The 25,478-nt window shown below is 42.4% G+C and overlaps 1 protein-coding gene across 7 annotated transcripts in view; it reads right to left on the reverse strand.

Moving 5' to 3' along the window:
- Window positions 1-1,396: 1,396 nt before the first annotated feature.
- GLRA2 (glycine receptor alpha 2) overlaps window positions 1,397-25,478 on the reverse strand; it is a 166,529-nt gene continuing 142,447 nt past the window's right edge. For 5 of the 7 annotated variants that reach the window (XM_050964230.1, XM_050964221.1, XM_050964210.1 and 2 more), the window contains one exon: window positions 1,397-2,839. In XM_050964230.1, coding sequence (XP_050820187.1) covers window positions 2,561-2,839 — 279 coding nt within the window. In that variant the 3' untranslated portion in view covers window positions 1,397-2,560. The remainder of the gene's footprint in view (window positions 2,840-25,478) is intronic. The other 2 variants (XM_050964248.1, XM_050964243.1) reach the window with 1 other exon arrangement.

Raw genomic sequence — 25,478 nt, forward strand, 5'->3', positions numbered from 1 at the left:
CTTCCTGGCTATGGGAACACAGATATGATTTAGTGGTTAGACAGAGAGGAGCTAAGTGTAACAACACCCTTTTTGGGCTGGCTGTTGAGAATGAACCTGTAATCTCTGAGCATGAGCTTCTACCATTTGACCTAAAAATTAATGCTTATTAGCCTGGGAGCTGTAGCAGACTCACTAACTTCTATATATAGTCTAGCCACTAGAGAGGGACAAAGGTCCTTATTGTGACTGTTGGCTACACAAGTACATAATCTGGGCCATTTTCTCTGACAGGAGGTGTGGCAAACTGGATGAGATTTAGCTATGTCCTGTGAGTAAGCTGGCTTCTATTTTCAGTCTGTCTGCACTGACCACATCCAACCTCTCAGTTGTCTTAGCTGTTAAGTGGGCAAGTGATAGTCTTTAAGATGGGGGTATGTGAGGCCTTAAGGTTGTGAAGTGCACAGAAATATTAAGACCAGTTTGGAGAAGATTAGAGCCAAGAGGCTTTTGGCTTGTAGTTAGGGTGACCAGATGTCCTGATTTTATAGGGACAGTACCTATATTTGGGGCTTTTTCTTACATAGGCTCCTATTATCCCCCACCCCATCCCAATTTTTCACACTTACTATCTGGTCACCCTACTTGTAGTTCAGTGTACCTTTCCCTAAGGCTGTGGTTCCTAAACTTGTTCTGCCGTTTGTGCAGGGAAAGCCCCTGGCGGGCCGGGCCAGTTTGTGTACCTGCCGCATCCACGGTTTCGGCCGATCGCAGCTCCCAGTGGCCGCGGTTTGCTGCTCCAGGCCAATGGGGGCTACTGGAAGCGGCACAGGCTGAGCCGCCGCTTCCAGCAGCTCCCATTGTCGTGGAGCAGCGAACCGCAGCCCCTGGGATCAGCTGACACAGCAGGTACACAAACCAGCCCAGCCCGCCAGGGGCTTTCCCTGCACAAGCGGCAGAACAAGTTTGGGAACCACTGCCCTAAGGCTACATGTTATTAGGGGGAAGGGTCTCCTTTTCCTCCCTTCGTGCCCTGCAATACAAGGGTCTGCCTGGGTGGCACACTTCTCCTCAAAGGCATTACAGGGCTGATATAACTTGTGCTGGTGAATAAAAGCCCTCAAGGCTCTGCTCAAACAGGATTGCTGGAAGTGTGTTAAGATCCATACTCACCCCCCTAGCCTTCCCTGGAGCCCTCCTCTGCTGGGGTGGGGGGGTGGGGGTGGGGAGTTCAGGAGGACTAAAGTAGGCCTCCCTAGAGTTCCCACAACTGCTGCTCTAAGTCCCTTTTCTGCTGCTGGAGTGACTGAGAATCTGGCCTTTATTGCAAATAGCACTACCCCAAATGAAAAAGGAGCTTGAAAAGAAAAGAAAAATTAGTAGCACACTTAGCTTTATTGAAATTGAACAAATAACTTTTTTAATAAATGCTTTTACAGCAAGTGTAAAATTTTTAATGATCTTATGTTTTATCTTAGTTTCTTTTCCTGTGTAAGCAAAAATACCTTTTTTATTTCAATTTTTATTTTTTTCTACTTTAAAACATGTAGCAAGGATTTGAACCACGTAGCTCTGGCACCAAAAGGTAACAGGTTATGAAAATCACAGTACAGTTTTAAAATTCTTAGGTTAGTCAATGATATTTAAAATGATCGCCACTTCGAGTAAAGATACAAATTAGAAGTCTGTAAACAAGTTGTGTTTACCTACAGAGCTATCAGTTGCAGTTACAATGAGAGCAGTAATGGAAAGAAATAGAAAGTCAATGCTAAACTGAGCTACACCAGCCAGGAAACAAGTTCTTAATAAATAGTGTGGTACAGGGTAGCACAACAGGTAAAATACAGTTTGGCACCTCAAGTTGCATGTAAAAACAGCAGAAATTAAATGAAATAAGTGCACTCTCTTAGAACAAAAAATGGGCAGTTTAACTGGTTTCTATGAGTGTCAGCTATCAAATAAATAGCACAATACACAAGTTTGACCCCAAAATTACAATTCTAATAAAGCAAGATAATATTAAAATACACACCCACAAGGATATTAAAGTATAAATCATTTTTCCCTGTTAGTAGAAATAAGTTACAACGCACAAAAGGACTTCTTGGTGAACTGCTAACTACAGACATTTGAATGGAATGTAGCTCAGTAGACTTGTTTCAAATAGAAAGGCAGCATTATCCTGAATAAGTTTGGTCCTCTTATAACTCACTGTACTATAGCCACTACAGTCCCACAGTCGGTGTTTCAGGTTGGTCGGTTGTTTTTATTTTTGTCAATATCTTAGTGACATTGTTGAGTAAAATTTGGCCCTGTTTAAGAACGTCTGATCAATGCAGAATCTGGAAGAACAATATTGAGTGTATGTAAGGGATCCGTATTGCGTGGTCCCACGGCATCTTGTTTTTGTTGTCAATCACTTTTTTCCTATGCTTTTTCTTCCGTTCCATTTTTTTGTCTTATTCTCTTCAGTAGCATGGATGAAAAAAAATCCTCAGTCCAAATGACAGAAAGACATTTCACTGTTTATTTACAAGCAAGTCGCTTTGGCTACACGGTCCCAGAACCCCCAGAGAGTTGCCTATTTCTTGTGAATATCCTCATGCCGTATAATTTTGTACGTAATCCAGTAAAAGATATTGAAAATGAGGAAGGCTAGTGGGAACGCAGCTCGGGATATTGTATCAATCCTTTTTGCACGGTCAACAAACTTCTTTCTGATGGACTCTGAATCCTTCGGTGGTGCAAGAGGGGGGTTTGGAGGAGTGGCCTTGACTGCGGTGCCGTCTTTGACCTGGAGACAGTGACCCATCCCATAACCACTGAAATTGAATCGACTGTCACGGGTAACATCATCTTCCTGGAGGATAAAGGACAGAAATAAGAAACAATCAATTGTCTGTGTAGAATACAATTAAGGTTGTAGCATCCAGGAGCACTGCAAAGCTCCTTAACAAACCAGTGGACAAGCTTTTTGGTTTGAGTTAATATAACACTGCCTTACAAAATTCCACTGGCTCGCTTGGCTTAAGCTGTATAATATTTTTTGACAGGTGAGTAAATATCATGCCCTTTATCATCATCCTGATAACTAGGTGATGAAGACTTAGTGCCTGAGCTGGTAAATTTGTATGACCGTTTAGAATAGAATAACAATGTTTGAGCTACAATTACTGGCAGCCGTCCATGAATGATTCCAAACCACCAAACAAATGACTCCATTCTCCTGCATTCTACTCAGGATGAAATGCAAGCCCAGAAGCTGCCCTAGTTCCTAAATTTGATGTGGCTGAGGACCAGAAAAGTCAGGAAGAGCATAGAGAGCCCACTTGCTGTGCTATTTATTTTGTTGTTGTTGTTGTTGTTATTGTTGTTGTTATTATTATTTATTATTATTATTATTTCACTTTTTTTTATTTTAAATAAACTCTCCTGAGGTTCACGAGTGCAGAGCGCTCTCTCATGTCTCTAACCTACAGCTTTCTGATGCCAATACAGAGCAAGGGATTGCAAAAAACAGTGAGCTATAGCCACAGCTGATGTGAAGCTTTATAACTCCACTGTCTCTTCTTCAGCTGAGTGTCACCCATCTGTACCACCTGTATCATCAAGCTTGCTTTGCTTACCTTAGAGCTGACATACTCATGTGAGCAAATAACAATGCATCACAAGCCATGATAAAATAAATAGGTTATACTGAGTGAGGATAAATGAAGTGAAGGCAACAAATAGTGCCTTTGAGAACCAAGTACTTTGGTGTGAAGACTGCTATATGCTATATGCACCAGTAGGTGTATAATTGTATTAACACAGAGCTTGTTACCACTTGGGTCCTTTTCATCTCAAATCTTCAGCAGTGTGAAAGTGAAACGTTTCGCTCTCTTTTTGCGATTTGTTCATTTACAGTTTTCAGTCCTTCTGGGAAAAGCTAAAAAGGTAAAAGTTCTGCTCCTACTATTATTATAAATAAGTAAAGTGCTTAAAGATAAGACTGCTGAGACGTGAGTTCAGGGCACGGTGCTTCTCTTGCATTAGTTAATGACATTCCTAAACCCTGCTACAATGCAGGCAGAGGCACTGCCTGCAGTGCTCTCTGTGTCACTAGCCACTGTAGACAAAATACAAACGCAGGATGTGGAAGATGATTAAAGGACAGTAGTGTTATCACGTGTATTTATTTTAAATATATTCTGTAATTTGTGAGGGAGCTGTACGAGGAAGAATAGCCTATTGGACTGAGCACAGGACTAGGAGACTCCAGAGTTCTAGTCCCAAATCAGCCATTGCCTTGTTGTGTGTCACTGGGCAAATCATGTCAATGCTCCAGGCCTGATTCTGATCTTATGCTACTGTAAATCCAGGATAACACCCCTGGAGTCACTTCCAATTTATGCCAGTGTAACTGAGTGCAGATTCTAGCCCCTGTATTCATTTTTTCCATCTGCAAAAGGGGTATAATAAATACCTACCTCATGAATTGTAAAGGATAAGTTGTTATATGTGCAGGATATCAAAGATAGAAAATACTATACCTTGGGAATACAGAAGTATTACTTTTATTTTGTTTTTAAAAAGAGCTTTTCCAGTAACCTTTAAAAATACCAAAGAAATACATAGAAATGCAAGCAGCAAGATGTTCTTACAACAGGTGACAAACTGGTTTTTCTCTGTTGCATGATAAATGATTCTTGCCAAACAGCACAAAGAATGGGAGAGGTATAGTTATTTTACTTACTGAAATTATACAATAGTAGTTTCTAAGTGCCTTGATGACATGCAAAATACAATCCATTATAATAAAACAATAGAGAAATAGCAACAACAAACCAAGCCTTTCTGCGGGAAACATAACCCAACTTCACGTCCTTCTGTTCTCTATCCACCCCCAGCTCTCTCCATCTCACACACTTTAGCTCTTCTCAGAATGATGCCTTTTGCTGTGTTCCTTGAACATCAACAAACTCAGGCTATATGAGACCAAGGGAGGGAGTGTATTCTAAATTTAAGGTGCCTTTCAGCTCAAGCTCCTCAATGTACTTGGAGTCCAGAAAGAGAGAGCTCAGACCTGAGAAACTGGCTAACCACAAACCTGCACCAGTTTAACTACAGTTGTGTGTTTTTAAATAGATTTAATTAAACCAGTTCAATTGTGTGTGTAGATAAGGCCTCTGATAGTCATGCCCCACACTATTTATGGCTTTATAAATTAAAAATCTGTTAAACTCCATCTAGAAGCCAACAAACATCCACTGCAGAAGAAAATGCATCAGTGTCATGTACTCACTTAACAAGTGAACTTGCTTCAGCTGCAAAATGTATGCAAGGTTAGTCTAGTACGGCACATTGCCACTTGCCAGTCTAAATGTATTAAAGATGTGAGTTATTGAGAGGAGGGTCACAGCTGAGTGAAACAGTCCCAATCTCCTAGCCAGGCACAGACAGAAAAAAAGCAGCCATTTTCACTGGTAATGGTCTAAGAAGACTCCCAAATTCCTCACTGAAGTAACAAATAGACATGCACCTTCAATCAGAGAAACAGCTGTTGGCCCAGATCCTGAACTGTGACCAAGAAACATTCAGAAACAGGCTCAATGATATGGAAATGCAACATAACAATCTCCCTGTAATATATTCTTCTTAACTTTATGTCCATTTATGGAAATAAGGGGGAGGGGGAAAGGGGTGTAGTTTAGTTTGTGTGGAGAGTTGTAACTTGCAGGGGGTTATCATAAATGAAAAAGAAATATGAGCAAGATTGAAGTGCTGTGTCCCTTAACTGTTCATTCTCAGACTTTCAGAAGAATTGTGCTATGAAAATTAAATATATTTTCTAGGTGCTAGTAACATAACATTGAAAATGTAGCAAAGGAATCTATTTCCTAATGTAGTTATATTTTCTTCTTGTGTCTTAGGTGCTGGCTCTAAACAATTTTTATAATGGAAAGAGAGGATACTAAGAAGTGGGAGATTTTTCTACACATTTAGTGTTATTTTTTCTTCTTCATGAATGGGATCAGCTTTTGTTCTACACAAGTGAATGTCTTTAATCCTATTGAACTAGATCTTGAATGGGGTAGGAGATATTCATATAAGGGCACATTTCAGGAAAATTAACTCTCTTGCTTTCCTTTCCCCACCTCAGTGTAAAACACTGATTTTGGATGAAAGGTGCTATGGATTGATTCCTCTAAGGTCTAGTCCTGCAGTCTCTGCCTGCTTAAAGCTCTGCCTGCAAGTCTGGGCCCTATGGTTAGCTTGTGTGGAAGTTAAGAGATGGGGAAGACTTGTTAGATCATCCAGACCATTTCCCAGCCAATTCAGGACTGTTAACTAGAATGTATTTTCTAGAGATGTCAGCTATAGTTATACTGTACAATGACAATGATGAACTCAGATCGGTATTTTCAAAACTGAAATAAACCATTGCTTAGACAGGTGGTAATAATTAAAAATAAATCAATGTTGTATTGAACTAGTTATGAGCTACTGATGAGACATGCTTGTAATCTATTGGCAGGCATTGATGTGGCTCACCGTGAGATACTCCAGACACTGTAGTGAAAATTGGGGGCTAAGGGAGGGAGGGAGGTTACTCTTCAGTGGCTCTTTACCTTCCTTGTGGAGAAAAGAACCAAGTTGGTCTCTGGTAGAGAGAGGAGACTTTGGAGTCAGGGGTGTAGCCAGCTTATGGTTTTGGTATCTGACCAGTCTACCGGTACATTGCTAATACAGCTGGGTAATGTGGCCCCTAAAGCAGTCTGGATACTCGCTGCATCTGTGACTCTTCAACAGTTGACTAACATGAGCAGTCCACCTCCTAGATGAAATAAAGGGAAAGCCTTGACACTCGTCTGTAGGAGGCGTCACCATAGTATATGGCATAATTACTGTGCTTGATCAAATCCAGTGGGTTGCCTGGAGAATCAACTATCTGGGCTCCTCTGTGGTATGTGAATGATTCTGTCTGGGCACTACCTGCCTGGATGTTAGGCTCTCAGGACAATGGAGTTTGGAGACTTCATTCCCGCTGGAGCATCTGGCATTGGCCACTGTCAGAAGACTGGATATTGGGCTAGATGGACCTTTGGTCCAACCTAGTATGTCTGTTCTTATGACTTCATTACCAGGTTGGACAACAGTTCTGCCAGTCCACTTGTGATGTACACAAAGACATCTGGTCAGCATTTCAGTGGGAATCTCACAATTGTCTGCCTCTGGATATACATAGCAGAAGAATTAATTCACATTATTTTGATTTGGGGGTTATTCTCCTTTCTGCAACAGATGGACACAGCATAACCACCTCACTTTCCTTTTCCTGCCTGGGCTTATGCAGGTCTGAGCAGACTATAGCATGGTTATTTTAAATGTATGTAATTAGTGTTGCATTTTAATTAAAATGTGAGACAATCATTAACGGGGCTGCCAAATTGTGACAAAAGGGAACGGGGAGTTTTATTAATGAAGTGACTTTGCACGCAGGAACATCCTTCAACACAGAGATCCCAGCTGAGATGAAGCTCGTAAGAGAAGAGAGTCAAATGCCTGAAGAACCCAGGACAGAGAGGCAGAGATCAGAGATGCACAGAGACTCAAGGGAAGTGGTGTGGTGGGAGCAAAGCTGATTTGAGCTTGATTCTACTCTAAGTTTAAAGCCGCACTAACTCCACAGAAGTCAGTGTAGTTAGACCAATGTAAAACCAGGTCAGTTTCGATGAAGTCTCTTGGTCAGTGACAAACTCCAGAACCCTATCTGCCAACAAGGCAAAAAAATACAATTTAACTTACAATTACCTTTGCTAAAACTATAAATAGGAGGAATTTCCCTGACACAAGTCTGCCTGGCTTTCTCCTTTATTTCTATGGAGAATGAATATCTGACCATCCTAATTGCTCTCAGTGAGTGGAAAATGGTTGCTTCAGTAGGGTCCCATTTTTAAAGGGGCTTTAATCTTGCTCACCCTGTGCACCTGCTGCATGGCAGGCTCCAGGTACCACCCCCATGTATCCCTCACCGCTACAGTCTGGTAAGGGAAACACCTCCACCAGAGCCAACAATTGAGTGTGTTGTAGTGCCTTAAGTGACTCCTAGGACTTGGTTATAGTTCTAATGTGGCTGGTAGCCCAACTGATCTCACTATTAGAATCTTCTTCTGATTTTTTTCAGCCTTGGTTTTCAATTTTCCCTCTTTTCAGTGAGACTGTACTTAGGCTAGATTGTAAGAATACAATCTGTCCTAAGTAAGGGGCAGCACCTATCTCAGAGTCACTGTGTGGTCCCTAGGGAAGTAGCGTCATCTGAAGCAGCGTTTTGCTAGACACTGATGACTTCCCTTTTTATGCCTGCTGGCTGGTGAAATGGGTGAGGGAGGGTGGATTAATAGCTTCATCCATGCCCTGCCTGCCTACCTACACCCCACTCATATGCACAGAAAGGAGAGTGGCAACCCCACAGAGGGCTTCCCAACCTGAGCTGTGACCCATGATGTAGGTAGCCTATACAGGAAAGTAAGGGAGTACCTTATGCACCCGTACTCCCCTTGTAGGTGCATTGAGCAAGCAATAGTCTTCCCCAGCAAAGAAGAAAGCCTGGCAGCTATCAACAGAAAAAGAAGGAATGATAAAAGAGGACAATCCATGCCAGGTTGGGGGGGATGTGGGAAACAAACTGAATTCCCCTGCCATCTTTGAGTGTGCCCCATATCACTGCCACTTGCTTCGGTCAAACATAACAAATGTGTGCATATAATTCCTCCAGCTAAAGATTAGCCATGTGGAGAAGGAAAAGAACATGCTTTTTTCCTCCATTGATGGATGCTTTCCTTTAAACTATTTACTAAAACCACAGACAGCCAGAGAGAGATTACCACAGCTTCCTCAGACAGACCTCATGCATTTAATTTATGCAAATGCTTCTCAAAACTAATTAAACATTTCAAATGATATTAATAATTTAAAATACACAGCTAAAAATAGACAGGAATGTCTGCACACTCTTAAAAGTACTCAAATGCAAGTTCCATTAGGCTTGTTTGGATTTTTTGCAGCAAATAAAGACAATTGACAAATCAATGTCTTTTCCAATTATCAGTTTTAAGCACTGAGCTTCCCATAACTAAAGTGTTGGGTTTTCTTCATATCTTCCATACCGCAGATTATCCTCCTTCCTGGCTTTGCATATCATTTATATTCTGCTAGCCAAAATCTCAATCATCTGGATTTCACTGGCTGTTTTTAGATGGCTCAGAAGTGAGACTGGGTGAAACAAAGTTGTTGCATCTAAAAAATATCCTCACAGCTTGATGCTATTGGAAATTTTACTACCACAAATTCTCCATTGTCTTTTCATTTTGATTTGCTTTACTAAAAGGATCATTCTGTTAAAACCAATTTTTTTATTCATAGCAAATGAGACATCATAAGATTAAAAATCAATAGGCACTCAAAGTTACAGCAACTTCATCTGCTAACCTTTTACACAATTGTTTTTTCATTGGGTAAGTGATAAATGCAAACTCCCACAAGGTCATTAATGATATGCATAGGATGGAAATGAAATAAGGTTCTGTGTAAAATTTGGCCGTAATCATGTACACTCAGGGATTGGCAACCTTTGGCACATGGCCTGTCAGGGAAATCCACTGGCAGGCCAGGATGGTTTGTTTACCTGCAGCGTCCATAGGTTTGGCCGATCACAGTTCCCACTGGCCGTGGTTCACTGTTCCAGGCCAATGGGGGCTGTGGGAAGCAGCACGGGCCAACAGATGTGCTGGCCGCTGCTTCCCCTAGCCCCCATTGGCCAGGAATGGCAAACCGTGGCCAGTGGGATCTGCGATCGGCCGAACCTGAGGACGCTGCAGGTAAACAAACGGTCCTGGCTCACCAGCGGATTTCCCTGATGGGCCATGTGCCAAAGGTTGCCGATCCTAGATTGTACACCAAGTCCTAGTTTGCCATATGACATATGTTCTTGTAAAATTGATGGTTTACCACATAGACTGCATTGCATGTATTTGTGTTTGGGCATCTCTTTGCTATAATGGTCTGCATCCCTTACTTGTTGTCTATGATATGATGGATTTGGAAGGAGTTTGGGGAATATTCAATAGGATAAAAATTAACTCATCTGTATAGTAGGCAAACGCCAGCCCACTTTATTACTTACCAGTCTTGAGAACAGGAGCAGTGATACGTATGCCTTTAATGGAAGCAAGGGAATTATGGAAATAGTCTATAAGGTGCCACAGGACTGTTTGCTGCGTTTATGGAAATAGGAGACATTTTACATGTCACTAACAGTTCCCTCCTCCCAGCTGTCCCCTCCTTTGTCTCTGCTGGCTGTAGTTAATTCTCAGCAGTCCAATCTCTCCCTTTTACTCCTTTTCCCATCACATCATCTGCTTACTAACCCCCAGCCCAGCCCAATGTCTGTTTTCTCTGCTCCCACTCCATACCACTGCCTCTGGAGAAAGTCTAAAGACCAAGCAGATTTTCCCCAGGCTGGTTTGCTCATCCTTCATTTCCAAAATGGTCCTGGCCAAACAGCATCGTGTTGCCATGGGCCTGGGAGCCAGTGACAATCACCTCCATTGTGTATTTGCCACATGCAACTCCCTTCACAAATCCTCTTCTCTTCCTGCCCCTTCCTCCCATTCCATACAAGATCTCACTAGCTTTTCCAAAGAAAAGACCAACAAGCTTTTCCATGATTTCTCTTTCTAGCCCCTTTCCTCTCCTTCTCTAAGGCCATGACTAGACTGGGTGGGCATGCACTGATGTAGTTATGCCAATACTCTTCTCATTCTCCTCCAGGATTAATGCTCTTATGTACTGAATACTTCTAATCCCTCACCCTGCTCCTATGAGTCCATTCCCTCCTGCCTCTTAACCTGATTTAACCCAAACATCTCCCTCCTCCTCAATCTCTCTTTACTCTTTGGATTCTCCCTCTCTTAAAAAAAAAAGCATACAGGGGACTCCCGCATTCTCAGTAAAATGTGCTTGGATTCACCAGACTGTCCAGCTTCCACCAAATCTCTTTCCTTCCCTTTATCTCTAACCTCTTTAAATATGTCATTTACAATTATTGCCTAAAATTCACTGATCTCTGCCAGTCCATGTTCTGTCCCTTTCCCTCCACCAAAACCACCTCACAAAGGTCTCTAGTGATGTCGTCTTGGCCAAATCTCAAGGTCCCCACAGCATCCTCACTCTTGACCTGTCCATTGCTTCTTCAATTCTGTCTTCTCCCGGTTCTATTCCTAACGTTCTAAATGGTACTTCATCATCTCTTTTGGTGGATCCTTCTCTTTCATCCTCCCAGTATCAGTGGGAGTGCCACAGGGCTCTCTCCTCCCGCCTTCATGATTTACACCCTTTCTCATCATTTCACTCAGTTTCAACCATCATCTCTATGCTGATGACTCTCAAATCTATCTCTTTACCCCAACTCATGTCTGTCCATCCAATCCTGCACCTCAGTTTCTCTTTCTTAACTTGCTCCTAAATAAACTCCTTATCTTCCCCCTCCAAATCCTCTCCATTATCATCCTTCTCTGTCACTGGGTTACTTAGGATGGTACAAAGCAGCTGGAGCATTCTGATGAATTTGACCTTTAGATATTTGTTAGTCCAATAACCTCACCCAGTGCCATCACATTCAACATTCGAGCTTCTTGTTGACTTCAGATTTCTGCATCCTCATCCTTTGGCAAAAGCTATTGCTGTTAGAGGAATATTTCTGAGGTTCAGTTGGATTCCTAAGAACACTAACATTTCCTAGCATAAAAAATGTTGGATCCTGGGCTGTTGATTGCCAAAATTGTTTTAGTGAAAAAAATATAGACATGGCTAATAAGGTACATGAATTTCTCTCTCTTTAATGTCTCAGAATAACTAAACATGCTTGAATGCTTACAGTGATTGTAGGGGATAGCTTTGGTTTGAGCATTGGCCTGCTAAACCCAGGGTTGTGAGTTCAATCCTTGAGGGGGCCACTTAGGGATCTGGGGCAAAATCAGTACTTGGTTCTGCTAGTGAAGGCAGGGAGCTGGAATTGATGACCTTGCAGGGTCCCTTCCAGTTCTATGAGATAGGTATATCTCCATATATTATCTATTATTTTTATTATAAATAGAAGTTGAATAGAAAAATAGTTAAATAGAGGAAAACACATCTGTTTTTGAAAATTCATGTCGTTTCCCATATCTCAAAATACTTCTAATTACGCAAGACATTTTGCAACAGCTCATGATTTACTTGTACCACATTTCACTAAATAGGACATTTCCAGATCCTGACATGAAAAACTGAAGTATAGTTGAATCACGTTTATTGACCCTTCCATATCTTGGCTTGTTCTGATGGCTCAGAAACTTGCTGCATCATCTGCTTAGTGAATTTTGGAAAATGAATACTAAAAGTATTCAAACCCAGAATGTGGGATTTTGCTATTTTTCTAAGTTTGGAGCTTAACAAAAAGAGTTGCCACTCATGCATATTAGGTGCTGCTTTATGCTACACAAAACTCAAAAACTTGCTAAATTATCCATAAGAGGAGAGATTAATGATTCAGCATATTGCTGGAACTGCAGTGCCATGCCCAGTAATAACAGGACAGTAATGGCATCTGCCTTTTCTTATATGTTCTAAATTTATAACTGTGTGCTAAAATACTATATCAGCATACACGCCGCCTACAGGAACACATGCTTAATAGATAAGCAATACTTGTTTAAGCTTTAGGTGTTTTCTAAAGATAAGGCTGAAACTGATGTGTTTTCAACTACTGTTGTTTCTATTCTTAGAGAAAGAAATTTATCACTCAATAACATTGATCACATATATTCTTTTTATCCCTGAAGGAATGTCAATGTCTTGAAATGGGATAGTTATATCCCTAGGGTGCTTGTTTATTCAAATCTGGCTGGAATTTCAAGAAGACATCATTTTAAAAGGCAACAAGATGATTTGCCTTCCATCTACAGTTTGTATACTAGCACTATTCTTCACACAGCCAATTGAAAACAAACTCATGATGTATCCAGAAGCCATTTTAACTGTACCAAAAACCCAAACAAACAGAACAGAAATCTTGATGTTAATTCTGTCTCCTGCTACAGAAATTACTGCCTTATTGACTGGCACACTGTAAGCAAACAATCCTATAAACACATTCTAGTGGCATGGCAGTGCCACTATAGTTAAGGCTGTATCACGACTTCTGTTTTAAGGTCAACCTTTCCATGTCCTCTAAAATTGACATAGTTAGTCCAGATATTTGGTGTGCCTCAGGACTGTGTGGGGTTATGACCCACATGAAGTCATTTGAGCTAGGATTGTGGAGATATAAGCCATGGGAAAAAATAGGCATTTTTCAAAATGTGTCTGTGCGTGTGTGTGTGCGCGCAGTACTAGTACTCAAACTATTGACATGATGCAGGGCAAAGTGGTCTCAGTCTGTCAAACTTTATCCAAGTTGGTGCAAGGAACTCACTAAAGCTTTGGGAGACCCAACATGGAACAGTATTTAAGAAAAGGTACTTCTTTTTACAATGCGCATGTGCCAATACAGAACAATGACTAGAGGGGTTCATTCCTGCCTTTTTATATGCTTTAAAGCATGATACAAGTGCTCTAAAATCCAAAAGGTTAATCACAGTGCTCTGAAATTTTCTGTGTCTCGTGGGGGAGGGAGTAGCAAATTTGGGGTCACTTGATCAATGTGTTATAGGCTCCACCTAAAACAGTAATTTTCTGCTGCCTTGTGTAGTTAAGATGACAACTGGCTGGATCAGGAACTCATTGAGATTGATGACTGTGAACTCACCCTCCAATTAATATAACTAAGTATAAGAAAATTACAAGCCCCTGCCTCAGAAAAAGGAGTTTTGGGCTGAGAGGATGGAGGTTGATACAAGCTGTGAGTCATGGGTGGCAGTTTTACTTAGGGGAGAATGTAATCAAAGTCTTTGTGTGTGTGTGTGGGGGGGAATAGACATATAAATGTTTCCTGGGGGATGGTGTGTTAAGGAGTGGGGGAATAAGGGGAGAGAGATTTGGGGCTGCAGCAAAGAGAGGGGGGTTATGGATAAATGAGGATGGGAAGTAGAGGAGGGATCAGATGAGGGAGGTGTGGCACCCCCAGCTCTGCCAGTGCACCACAATCATGCAGCCTCAAATTCCCTCTGCCCCCAGTGCACCCCAACCTTCCTGTACCCCACAGCTCTGCCAATGTACCCCAATCCATGCACAAACTTGCACACATCCACAGACTGTAGCTCTTTGTGGCAGGAAGCATCTCTGTTATTAAAGTGGTGCAGCAGTGCCACTACAGTTAAGGTTTGTAGAATCATAGAAGATTAGAGTTGGAAGGGACCTCAGAATGTCATCTAGTCCAACCCCCTGCTCAAAGCAGGACCATTCCCCGAACAGATTTTTACCCCAGTTCCCTAAATGGCCCCCTCAAGGATTGAACTCACAACTCTGGGTTTAGCAGGCCAATGCTTAAACCACTGAGCTATCCCTGCCCCTCCTTCTATTTAAAAGTCTACCTTTCAAAGTCATTTAAAATCAATATGTTTCGTTGGATTCCTTTGAAAATTTGGTGCGTCTCAGAAGGATGCAAGGTAAGGTTAGTGACACAAATTTGGGGTCCTTTGAGCTAGGGGTCATGGAGAGGTAAGCCATTAAAATAGCATTTTTTTCAAAAAGTTTCTAAATGTGGTGTGGGGTTTTTGGGGTTTTTTTTTGGGGGGTTTTTTTTTTGTACAGAGCTGGAGATCAAACTATTAATGTGATGCAGATCAAAATGATCTCAGTATGACAAACTTTATCCAAAGTAGTGCATGGCACCACTAAATCTTTGGGAGATCCAAACTGAGAACAGCATCTAAGCACATATTCCCTCCTCCTCATACACAGATGTGTAGTCTGGAAGGATTGCAGTGTGCATGTACCAATAAAGGAAAAAAACATGAGAGGGTTTCTATAAAGCCACTTTACGCTTGCCTGGATAGTTCAAAGGAATAAGAAAATTTATCCATGTCTTACTTGAAACTGTGCTTGCTTGGAGTAATGAGGTCCCAGATCCAAGACATTGGGCACTCTGCTCTATGCAGCCTCGGAGGAAGGCCAAACCTGTCAATCAGAGGCAGGGGAGTTATGGCGCCACCTCTGAGAAACTGCCAATTGAGACACTTCCATAGCCTAGCACTTTATATTAGTAAGGAAAATTAAGATTTGAGACAAAATAGAACAACTCTCCTGAAGAGTAAGAATTCAATGAACAACAAACACTGAGTGCCAATTAATTATTTAATATATTTTTCCAATTAATACTCCATACAGGGCAGGGGGATCTGTGGACCTCAATACTCCAAGAAAGGAAAATGTTCAGGTAAGACAGAAAAAACTGTCCTATTCTTACGTGTAACGAGGTCCATAGATCCATGACATTGAGATTTTCATAGTAGTGCCCACTTGGGTGGGGGTGAGGCAACAACATTCAGTTATGTACAGATGTGAAAGAGGATAACCTTTTCCTAATGGTTACTGGGATACTACAGTAAAGAACATCTCTCTACTGAAGGCAGCATCAGATGGCTGGATGTTCAGCTTGTAGAATTTTGAAGGTAGCATGAACAGTTGTTCAGGTGGCTGCTTTACTTGTATGAGGAATATGATCTTTCTGCCCATGATTTTGCCATGGCTCTGAGGGAGTGAGCTCTGACATTGGAAGATGGAGCTAGGCTTTTTGATTTGTACATTTCTGATATACAGTATCTCAGCCATCTGGAAATGGATGTTTTCAAAGACTGACACCGGATAATAGAGCACAAAGCTTTTGTCCTTCTGGCCTGAGCTGTGCAGTGAATAGATACATTGGGAGCTCTGCAGACATCCACAGTATGCCACAGTTTCTCTTTGAGTGGGTTGGAGCTGAACAGAAGGATGGAAGAACAATGCCCTGTGCTTTACAGAACCTGGAACTAATCTTTAGTATGAAGCCAGGGTCAGTTCTGAGGACCTCTTTAGCTTTATGGAATGTGCAGTGTGGAAGTTCCAGGAAAAGAGCTCCTAACCCCAAACCTCTGTGAACAGACATGATTGTCATAAAACAAGCCATTTAATTATTAAAAAGTAATGACCCCTTCATGAGTGGTTAACACAGAGGGTCTGTAATGGCACTGAGAACCAGGAAAGATTTCATAGAAGAAGTTTACATATGTCAGGAGGAGGTAGTAGAGATGCTGCTGTCATAAGAAAAATGTTGGACATCTGGGTCCAAAGAGATTCATGATGTCTCTACTGCACAAAGGATGCAAGACAAAGCAGTAACTTGCTCTTTGCGAGTGTGAACTGCTAGAAGAAATTCAAGAGTCTATGGTGCCAATGCAGATTGAGAGAAGGTGGAGTTGGGGGAGTTCTTGAGATGCTCAGTTAGTAGATTTACTGGCTATTAGCTTTCTGCATAACCTTGTTGGTTTACGAGGCTCTGTTCAAGAACTAGGCAGCTAGGCTCGGACTGTCTGCATTTTGATGCATGGGATTGACTGGCAATTTTAATATCATATCCCTTCTTGACAGAAAGTAGATGGAAGTCTTTGTACGCTGTCAAGGAGATCAGAAAGTCAAGGTCTCCTTGGCCAAAATGGGGATGCCAGAATTACCAGTGCTGCTTCTCTGTAGCATTTTGATGAGGAAAGGAAAGGGTGGGAAAGCATATGAATACCTCTTGGCCATCTTTGCAACAAGGCATCTTTTACCATGTCTCTGTGATCCCACCAGCAAAAGAATAACACTGAAACCTTGTCATTTAGATAGGAGGTAAACAGATCTGTCACTGAGAGACTAAATTTCTTTACCAGGAGATGAAACACCTCTAGGTGTAGTTCCCATTCTGGATGATCTAACTTTTGCCTGCTAAGCCAGTCAGCTGTAACATTCAATTTTGCCTTGGATCTGAGAGCAAATTAACTCGCATTGTCCTTTTCCCAAGTCATCAGGAGGTGAGCTTCTCTTTGAAGGACTGCAAACCTTGTTCCCTTTGTCTGTAAATGTATGACATGGCTGAGGTGTGGTTTTCCACGATTAGAACTTGAGGTAAGTCCAAATATAGAAGCAGAGTCTTGAGAGCATATGGATTGCCCTGAGCTCTCACAAGTTTATGCTGTGCTTGCTCTCTTGTTTGGATGTGATTGGACAGTCTTCCTTGGACAGTCCTTAACCAGTGTGAATGACCCTAGAATCCTCCTGGGTGAGATGCCTTTGCTGTTGGGTGGATAAAAGATAACTGAGAGAGGAATAAGAAAAATCTCTATAATGCCTTCATGTGAGCATTGACCCACTAAGAATATCTACATGGGAGACCATGGATCCCAGCTGAGACAGAGGCATATGAATGGGTACTGTCCTTGAGTATGCATTCATATGCTTTCCCTTGGCTGTTTTGAAAAGATTTCTCTGCTTCTCCGGCCTTCCCTTCAATAAGCAACTTTGCAGAGGACAGTAACCATTCCCACTCAGAGATTGGGAATATGCTGAAACTGGTAACTGACTCACAAAACTCTGGCTCTGTAGCATCTTTATTGCTTCGGTGACACAGGCTATGGCTGACACTGGATGAGACTTGGATAAGGAGGTCACCCAGGAAGAGAGAAACATAGAACCCTTGTTTTCTGACAGCTGCTATTAACACTACCAGCACTTTTGTAAACACTTGCATCATTGTAGCTAAACCAAAGGGCAAGGACTGTATTGGTAATGTTGTGATCTGAGAGCACAACTGAGGAGGTATCTGTCAGACTATTGAATTGGGATCTGGAGACAGGCATCCTTCACATATAAAGAGGTCATTCAGTCCTGCCCATTGATGGCAGCAAGTATGGATTTTAAGGTCACCATTTTGATATTTTATTTTATTTATTAATTCTAATGATCTGTAGAGATACTTGATGTCGAGATGTGCTTTGTAGCTGTTGTGACTTAAAAAAAAAGGAACAGTATAATGTAAGGCTTTTATTTTCTCTGAAGAGACAGAATGGGTTCAATTGCTCCCATTTGTAGGAGATCTAGGATGGCTTTCTGCATACCCTGACTCCTCCTCAGGTTCAAAGCTCTTTTTTTAAATAGGTGGTGAGAGACCATACTTGCAATACCATCCACCCAAGTTAGCATTGCTTGTGAAAGCATGTAGGGGCACTTAGAGTGTCACAGCACAATTTTCTGTTAGTTTATTCTTGTGGGCCTGATGACCTCAGTAATTTTCATTCCCTCAGGAAGGAGCAGAGATTATGCCTGGTTCAACGTGGCTGCCTGTGAAGGGCCTATATAATGAGGAATCCACTCTTCAGGTAAAAATATTTTCCCAATTATAAATGATGAGACTTGGACCACTTTATCATTGGAAATGACACCAGGATAAATTTTGACTGGTGCACGCTGAGGAACCTTCTGGCCTTATAGGATGGTGGATGGGTAGAAGAAAGAAATGGAGGGCCAACAGGCCCCTCACTGCCTGCCCGTTCTTCCTCACCTGGACTGCTGTCCCTCCTGTCACTCCATAACCATCAGCTGGGAAAAGGAGATGGAGGTGGTAGTGAGGCATGGCCACCTACTACCAAAGCTGGAAGCAATGACCAATACGTTAGGCCCTAGTGATCATGGAACAGCTGGGAAAGACAGCCCTATAATTAAGACATGGTGACCTGCAGCAGCAGCTGAGGATGACAGCCTGATGCTGTCCTAGTCTTCAGGTGGGACAGGAAATCCGTATCCCACTGTTACACACTCACTGGATATATAAGCAGAGATATATAGCTATAGATTTTTCTAAGGCAACAGCAGACCTCATAGCTGTACCTCGTACACTTTTCCTGGAAGTCTGTTCTCCGTGTGCGTGATGTGGGGCTTTTCTTGTGCAGGATATTTTATTGTTTGAGTCTTTAGTTCTGATCTGGAGTTTTGGTCCTCCTCCGCTAAGGAGGGAGAATTCCCTTTGTAGGGTTGTGTGCATGCATACTAGAGGAAACAGCATATGTCTATGGCCTGGCTTGTTCTGCATTGATTGGACATGCTGCACTCTGTGTGCAAGTGGGGAACCCAGCACTGACAATTATACCCAGGCTGAACTCCTTGAAGGTGAGCAAGGGAACCAGGCTATGCTGCAGTCTGGAGATTTATGCAGTTTGAAGGAAACCAATTTCCCTTTGTGCCTGTTGCGCACCTCTTAGAACAGAGGTTCCTAAACTGTGGGCCACAACACAGTCCCAGGTGGTCCACCAGCACAATTACATTCTTCAGTCAAGCCGAAGGTGGAGATAAGGGGGGCATGTAGGGGCGTTGTGCCCTCAAACTGCATCTTTTCACTCTCCTGCCAGTCCTAGCCCATCAGTGCAGCTCCAGAGCACACAGCCCCGAATACTTGCCCTCCCTGTCAAGGGCTGGAGTCAGCTGGAGGCTGAAACTTGAAGATGAGATCAGGTTGAACCTCACTAACATATGTCCCCAGCTGGAAAAACTGCAAGGAGAAGCAGGCACATCCATCCCATTAAGAAGACTCCTAGTCTGTAAGTTATTTTATATTTTTATTTACAATATTTGATTCTTTTCAAATTAGTAGAGAGTAGTATTGGGTCCTTACTTACACAGCACAGAAAATTCAGATTTTACACTTAAAAAAATTGAAAACACAATATCATGTTCAAAGGTGGACAACTGTTTTGTTTTAAACCCAACAAATAATAACACAATGTGGCTTTTAACAATTTTGTTAACTTTGTTATGTTGCTTATTGTCCAATTTTATATAAATCTGGTGTTTTCCCTGTTTGAACACCACAGTTTGCTCTCAACATTTTTTTAAAGTGTAGTTTTATTAAAACTGTTTGGTTTCAAAGATCTTGAAGCATTTCTTTGAGTGCATAGTGCTAGGGAATTCTATTGTTACAATTGTTTATATTAAAATGAAAAGGAAACATATACTTTGCTTATTTCCAGTAAAGTTTTTGTGTGTGTAATAATAAAAAATAATTTTCCTCGAGAAGTATTAATAGTGGGTTGCAGGGCCAATTGCAGCTCCACAGGTAGGCCTCAGGGAAAAAAGTCCAGGAACGCCTGTGCTAGAGGTATCTCCTGAATCAAATTCTTTGGAAGATGGAGATTGGAGGCTTTCTTGTGCTTTATGTTAAGGCAGGGATCAGCAATCTTTGGCACACGGCCCCCAGGGTAAGCCCCCTAGCGGGCTGGGCTGGTTTGTTTACCTGCCGCATCCGCAGGTTTGGCCGATCGCAGCTCCCACTGGCCGCAGTTCACCGTCCCAGGCCAATGGGGGCTGCAGGAAGATGCGCGGGCTGAGGGATGTGTGAACCGCAACCAGTGGGAGCCGCGATCGGCCGAACCTGCCCGGTCTGGCCCAGCCCACCAGGGGGCTTACCCTGGCGAGCCGCATGCCAAAGGTTGCCGATCCCTGTTTTAAGGTGATGAAAGTGCTCTGAACATCTGAGAGACTTCTTTATTATGCCTCCACTTGATCCTCCTCAGATTGATGGTTCCCTAGAAGTGTGTGTGTTGTGGGGGGGCACATTTTACAGTTACTCTTTTGAGAAGCTTTCTTGCCCTGAGGAAGAGGGGTTTGTACTGAAGTATGCCTGGAAGGGGGCTTCATAGGGTCTTATGTTTTGTTAAAGAGAAATTCCTGGAAGTGGCCTGGAGATAGTTGGATCCAACCCCAGGGGCGCTACAGGCTCCAAACTTAGACATTCACAGGGAGTCCTTGGCCTGGTTGCTGCACTGAGAGACAGCGCTGGGCTAACATTGCTGGTAAGAAGTATCCCTGAGCCACTTTAGGGTTAGGCAGGGATGTGCTGTGGACTAGAGGGAGGGGTTGGGCCTGAGGGCTCCTTACAAGGCTCTCCTTGCTCTGTCTGTGTCGAGATCCCTGCCAATAGCTCCTAGCCACCGCAGCAGTGCCGGGGAGCAGCTGGCGAGCTGCTCCATGATTAACGAGGTGGCTGTGATGTGATGTGACCCAGTGCCTGGGTCAGAAGCTTCCCTGGCTCTTTGAGTCTCTTAATCAATCTGCACTCCTACTGCATGGGGGATAGGGAGGAAGGAGCCTCTCTTGGCTGATTTTGAAGTGCTGCTGTTGCCTGTGCCAGGCCCCGCAGGATTTTGCTGCTAAGCTGTTGCCCGTGTTTCCTGGGGGTTCTCCTAGGAAGGAAGCTGCTGGAAATGCTGTCCCTGTCTGACCACTTGAGAGAGGCCGGGGCCTCCACAGAACAGGTACAGATCTCCCTGCAAGCATGTAATCAGCAGGGGACGTGCAGGAGACCATCTCTGGTGTTCCCTCTCATCATTCTCCATCATGCTGCAAATCAGAGGACCAAGTCTTAGGACATCTGAGCTTAATTTATGGCCCTGCCACAGATTCTGAGTTTGAGCAGTCTCTTAATCTCGCAGGTCCAGATCCTCAAAGGTATGTAGGTGCCTAACTCCCATTGGCCATGTCAAAAGGGGTGAAAGTTAGATTCCTGTGCATGACCCTGGGAGTCACTTAGATACTACAGTGATAGGGACCAAGTAACTGGACAGATAGTAAAATGAGAGGACATTGTGTATAGATCTAGAGCAGTTGCCCATCTTACAGTGATGTAGTGTACCAGCTACTGTATGAATCCCCCCCCTTCTTCCCCCCCCCCCCCCCCGATGTTCCTTTGCAAGTTTCCAAAGCACAGTTGCAGGTACAACAGGCAGATTTCAATTTGAAATTAAGTATAAGCCTGTGAGAGCTAACATCAAAGCAAAGTTTCATTTTCAGATGCCTCTCAATATAGAGGAATATATGTCCCAATGTGCAGGAAAATATAGCAATCTTCAAGTAAAGCCACCTTTGGGGCTAAATGCAGCTGCCAAACTGAGATCACACTGCACAACAACAAGGGGAGAGGGGGGGATATTAGCCAAGGAGATCAAGGCAAAGCCGCACTCTTACAAAAAGTGCCATGGAGTCTCTAATAGCCTCTGTTTTTTAACTCCCACATACAAATAGGCGGCATGGAACACAATGCCTCTGCCTCAAAGGGATGAAGGGCTCTGTCATCCCTGGCACTGGTTTGAGAGAATCTAGGTATTTCAAAATGTGATGCTTGGGCCGCTAAGGCATCACCACGAGGGACAGCTATGCAGGGGACATTTTAAATGTGTTTGTCATGTTTAAATAGTTGCCTTCAACTTCTCTGTCTTGGAATAGCTCCTAAAATAAATGCAAATATAAGAAATACAACAATCTATTTAATCCTGCTATGAGTGCAGGGAACTGGACTAGGTGACTTCTCAAGGTCCTTTCCAGTCCTATGATTCTCTGATTAAGAGATTATATCCAAGGTATGACATATAGTCATATGTTCCCTTTCTGCTCAGCAGGGCCTGCTCTAATAACTATATGTAACAAAGAAAAAATAGAGAGGCAGTTCTTCCTTAGATCATTATAAGATGATGTGTTTAGTTTGGCTGCTGCTTCAAAGGTGATAAATTTTATGATTTTTTGCCATTATACATGGTTGCTGTTTGTTTGAGTTGTCAAATCCTTGTGCAGAAATCCAATACTGCCCTCTTGTCACACACGTATCTAAAACGCATACTGCTGCAAGGCCCAAAATGAAATAGCTATCATGTTCCGACCTACCAATTTGCCAGTGTTGTCTACAAAGTCTTGTAAAGGTCCTTCTGACTCAAACCGCAAGTGTCATGTTAGCCAGTATGGCTAGCTGCTGTCATTTATAGAATTATAGAAGCACAGCATAGTCTCTACTTTCTTTTCATTTGCCTAATGTTGCCTGACCATAATGAAAATTGCACATACCTTAAAAAATTCATTTGGGCACTTTAATCCATAGTTCTGCCTTCTTGCCACCAATTTTTACAGCGCTCTGATTGCTGAACTAACTGCAAAAAGTGTACAGTTAGATCGGCTTTCTGAGACTGCACTGTGCATTTAAGTTTTTGTATGCCACCATAAAATAATTATTGGATTAATCTTTGCTCATGATGCAAAACTTGAAAATTGCTTCTCCAACCAAAGCAGAAGTTAGACTTCTAAAAGGGTCTAGATAATGGGGAGCAGTTCTCAAGTCTGAGATGGCAGGCAAGGCTAAAAAAGACAGACACGCTGATGGGAGACTGACAAGGATTTTTTCAAATATGAAATCATATCCCTATATAACTCACATCACATTATTTGAGTATCAAAAGTTGTTTAGCCTCTGTTGTTACAATAGGAAGAGAAGTTGGAGAGACCAAGTCCTAGAATGGAAAAGATTATTAGTGCCAGCTCCGACAACCACCACTCCCTCCTTTTGGTAAGGAGGGCACAGAACAGGGACAGAATAAAATCTCCACTCCACAGTGCTTTGCCAATTGTCAGCTGGCATAAGATCCCTTAGGGAACATAATCACCTGACATAAATCAGAGCAGCTCTTAGCCTGCTCTAACTTGCACCAAGGCCAGAGCAGCTGCAGTGTGAGAATCAAGGAGCTGTAACCTGCTCCCTAACAGCTCTCACCTCTCTCTCCCTTGCATGCTGAGTAGGTCTCAATGCTGCAGATCTGGCCCTCTGGAACTTAGGTGTACATTTACAATGCAAGGCTAGAGACAGTATATGGCATTATCTTTAGAACAGGGGGATATCAGTAAGTGAAATGTGAGAGGAAAAACTAAACAGAACTCAAAGAACATATGTTTTTTGTTGGAATGAAACAATACATAAGATCATATAGGATGAGAAAAGTATTCTTGAAAGAACAAATGTTGAGATCAAACTTATGTAGCTGATAAAAAAGATCCTGTGTCTGCCATTAGGCCCAGATTCCACAAATACCCACAAAATAACACAAGGTCAGAACAAAGAAGGATGACAAAGTCCTGAGTCTTCACATGGCAGAAATCAAAATACAAGATGATTATATTTACCTCAAAACAACACAACATGAGCCATAAGAAAAAAGAGAATCACAATCAAAGAGCAAATAAGAGAAACAGACAACATAAAGCTGCATCTCCAGCATATAAAAATAATAAAGGAATAGAAGTGGGCAGCAGTAGTGAAACTTAAAAGAGCTGTTGCATATTTGAAAAAAATAGACACATAAGTCCTTCTTTGTATAAACTCAAAAAGAATCTTTTTATCTGCAGCAAGAACTCTGGACATCATTTTTTGTGCCTGCAAAATCTGCTTGCGTCAGACTCTTAATACTCCAACAATCCCCTGGGTCACTAGAAGGAGGAACAGCATTACTAATCCCCTGCGCTGACATCCAGAACATAAATATGGCAAGAAGAGAACATGAAGAGCTCAACCCATGTCTGAAAAAATGGAACTGCTTCACTTGCTGTGCATGACAAACAAATCTACAGCACCTCCAAAACAAGGAAATGTAGGACATGAATGCATTTTAAAAGAAAATTGCTACTGCTAGCCACTCAATTGCATTTATGTCATACTTTAACTTTGTATGAAGTAGGAGTCACAGCAAAGGGCTGAAACTGGAAACTGTTTCCAAATGCTTGGATATCACAGGTGTGATGTAAAAACCTTGACAATCTGCATCATCCCCAATCTCTCTCTCTCTCCCTCACACACACACACCCAGGAAAGAAAATACAAAGAACTGGAACTCCTTGCGCAGCTGGAACCCAATCCTGCTGTCTGGAGTAGATCACAACTGTGAATGCAAGCCTCAGGGAAAACTGTCAAAAAGCAGGGCAGAGATCCCAAACTGGTGGTATTAGATGTCACCAACCCAGTAACAAATGTGAACTCCTGGACCATGGAGTCACAGACAGTCCCCTTGGGCACTCCATCTATCTTGCCACCCAGGCAAGCTGGACTTAGTGATAAATGGTTACTTGCACCAATAATCACAAAATATTCAGATTGCTTCCAGTCCCAAGAGACCAGTCACTTACCTCAGATCAGTGGGTACCTTAGACCTCACACCAGAGATAAATCTGATAGCCAATCCTATAGTAACCTACCTATGGATTTATTAACTACGAAAAAGGAATTAGAGAGTTATTTACAGGTTAAAGCAGTGCTCAGCTGATGCCTACAGACTTGGCAAGAGCTGGCACCTGGTCTGCCAGTGTCACATCTGCTCTCCTAGCAGACTGAAGTCAGTGATACTTTTGTGCATAGGGGCCCAATCCAGCACTCACTAACAAGCCACAAGCATTTGCAAAATCAGAGTTCAAGCACTTTGTATCACTAATCTGTCCAGCTTGCTTTCATCTAATACTTAGCTTCTTTATTTTTCTTATTTCCTCTCTTGATTAATGTTACATGCTATGTTCTCCTCCCCATCCCTTTTTCATTCACAGTGGGATATGTGCACATTCCCAGCTGCCCCAGTGGACACTCACTCAGTTCTAAGTCCACTAAGGTTAAGTACTACTAAGTACTTCATGACCAATTTTAGAAAGGTGCTAAATAATTCATAAATGGT

The sequence above is a fragment of the Gopherus flavomarginatus genome, chromosome 1 (genome assembly GCF_025201925.1).
Source record: "Gopherus flavomarginatus isolate rGopFla2 chromosome 1, rGopFla2.mat.asm, whole genome shotgun sequence".
NCBI classification, from domain to species: Eukaryota; Metazoa; Chordata; order Testudines; family Testudinidae; genus Gopherus; species Gopherus flavomarginatus.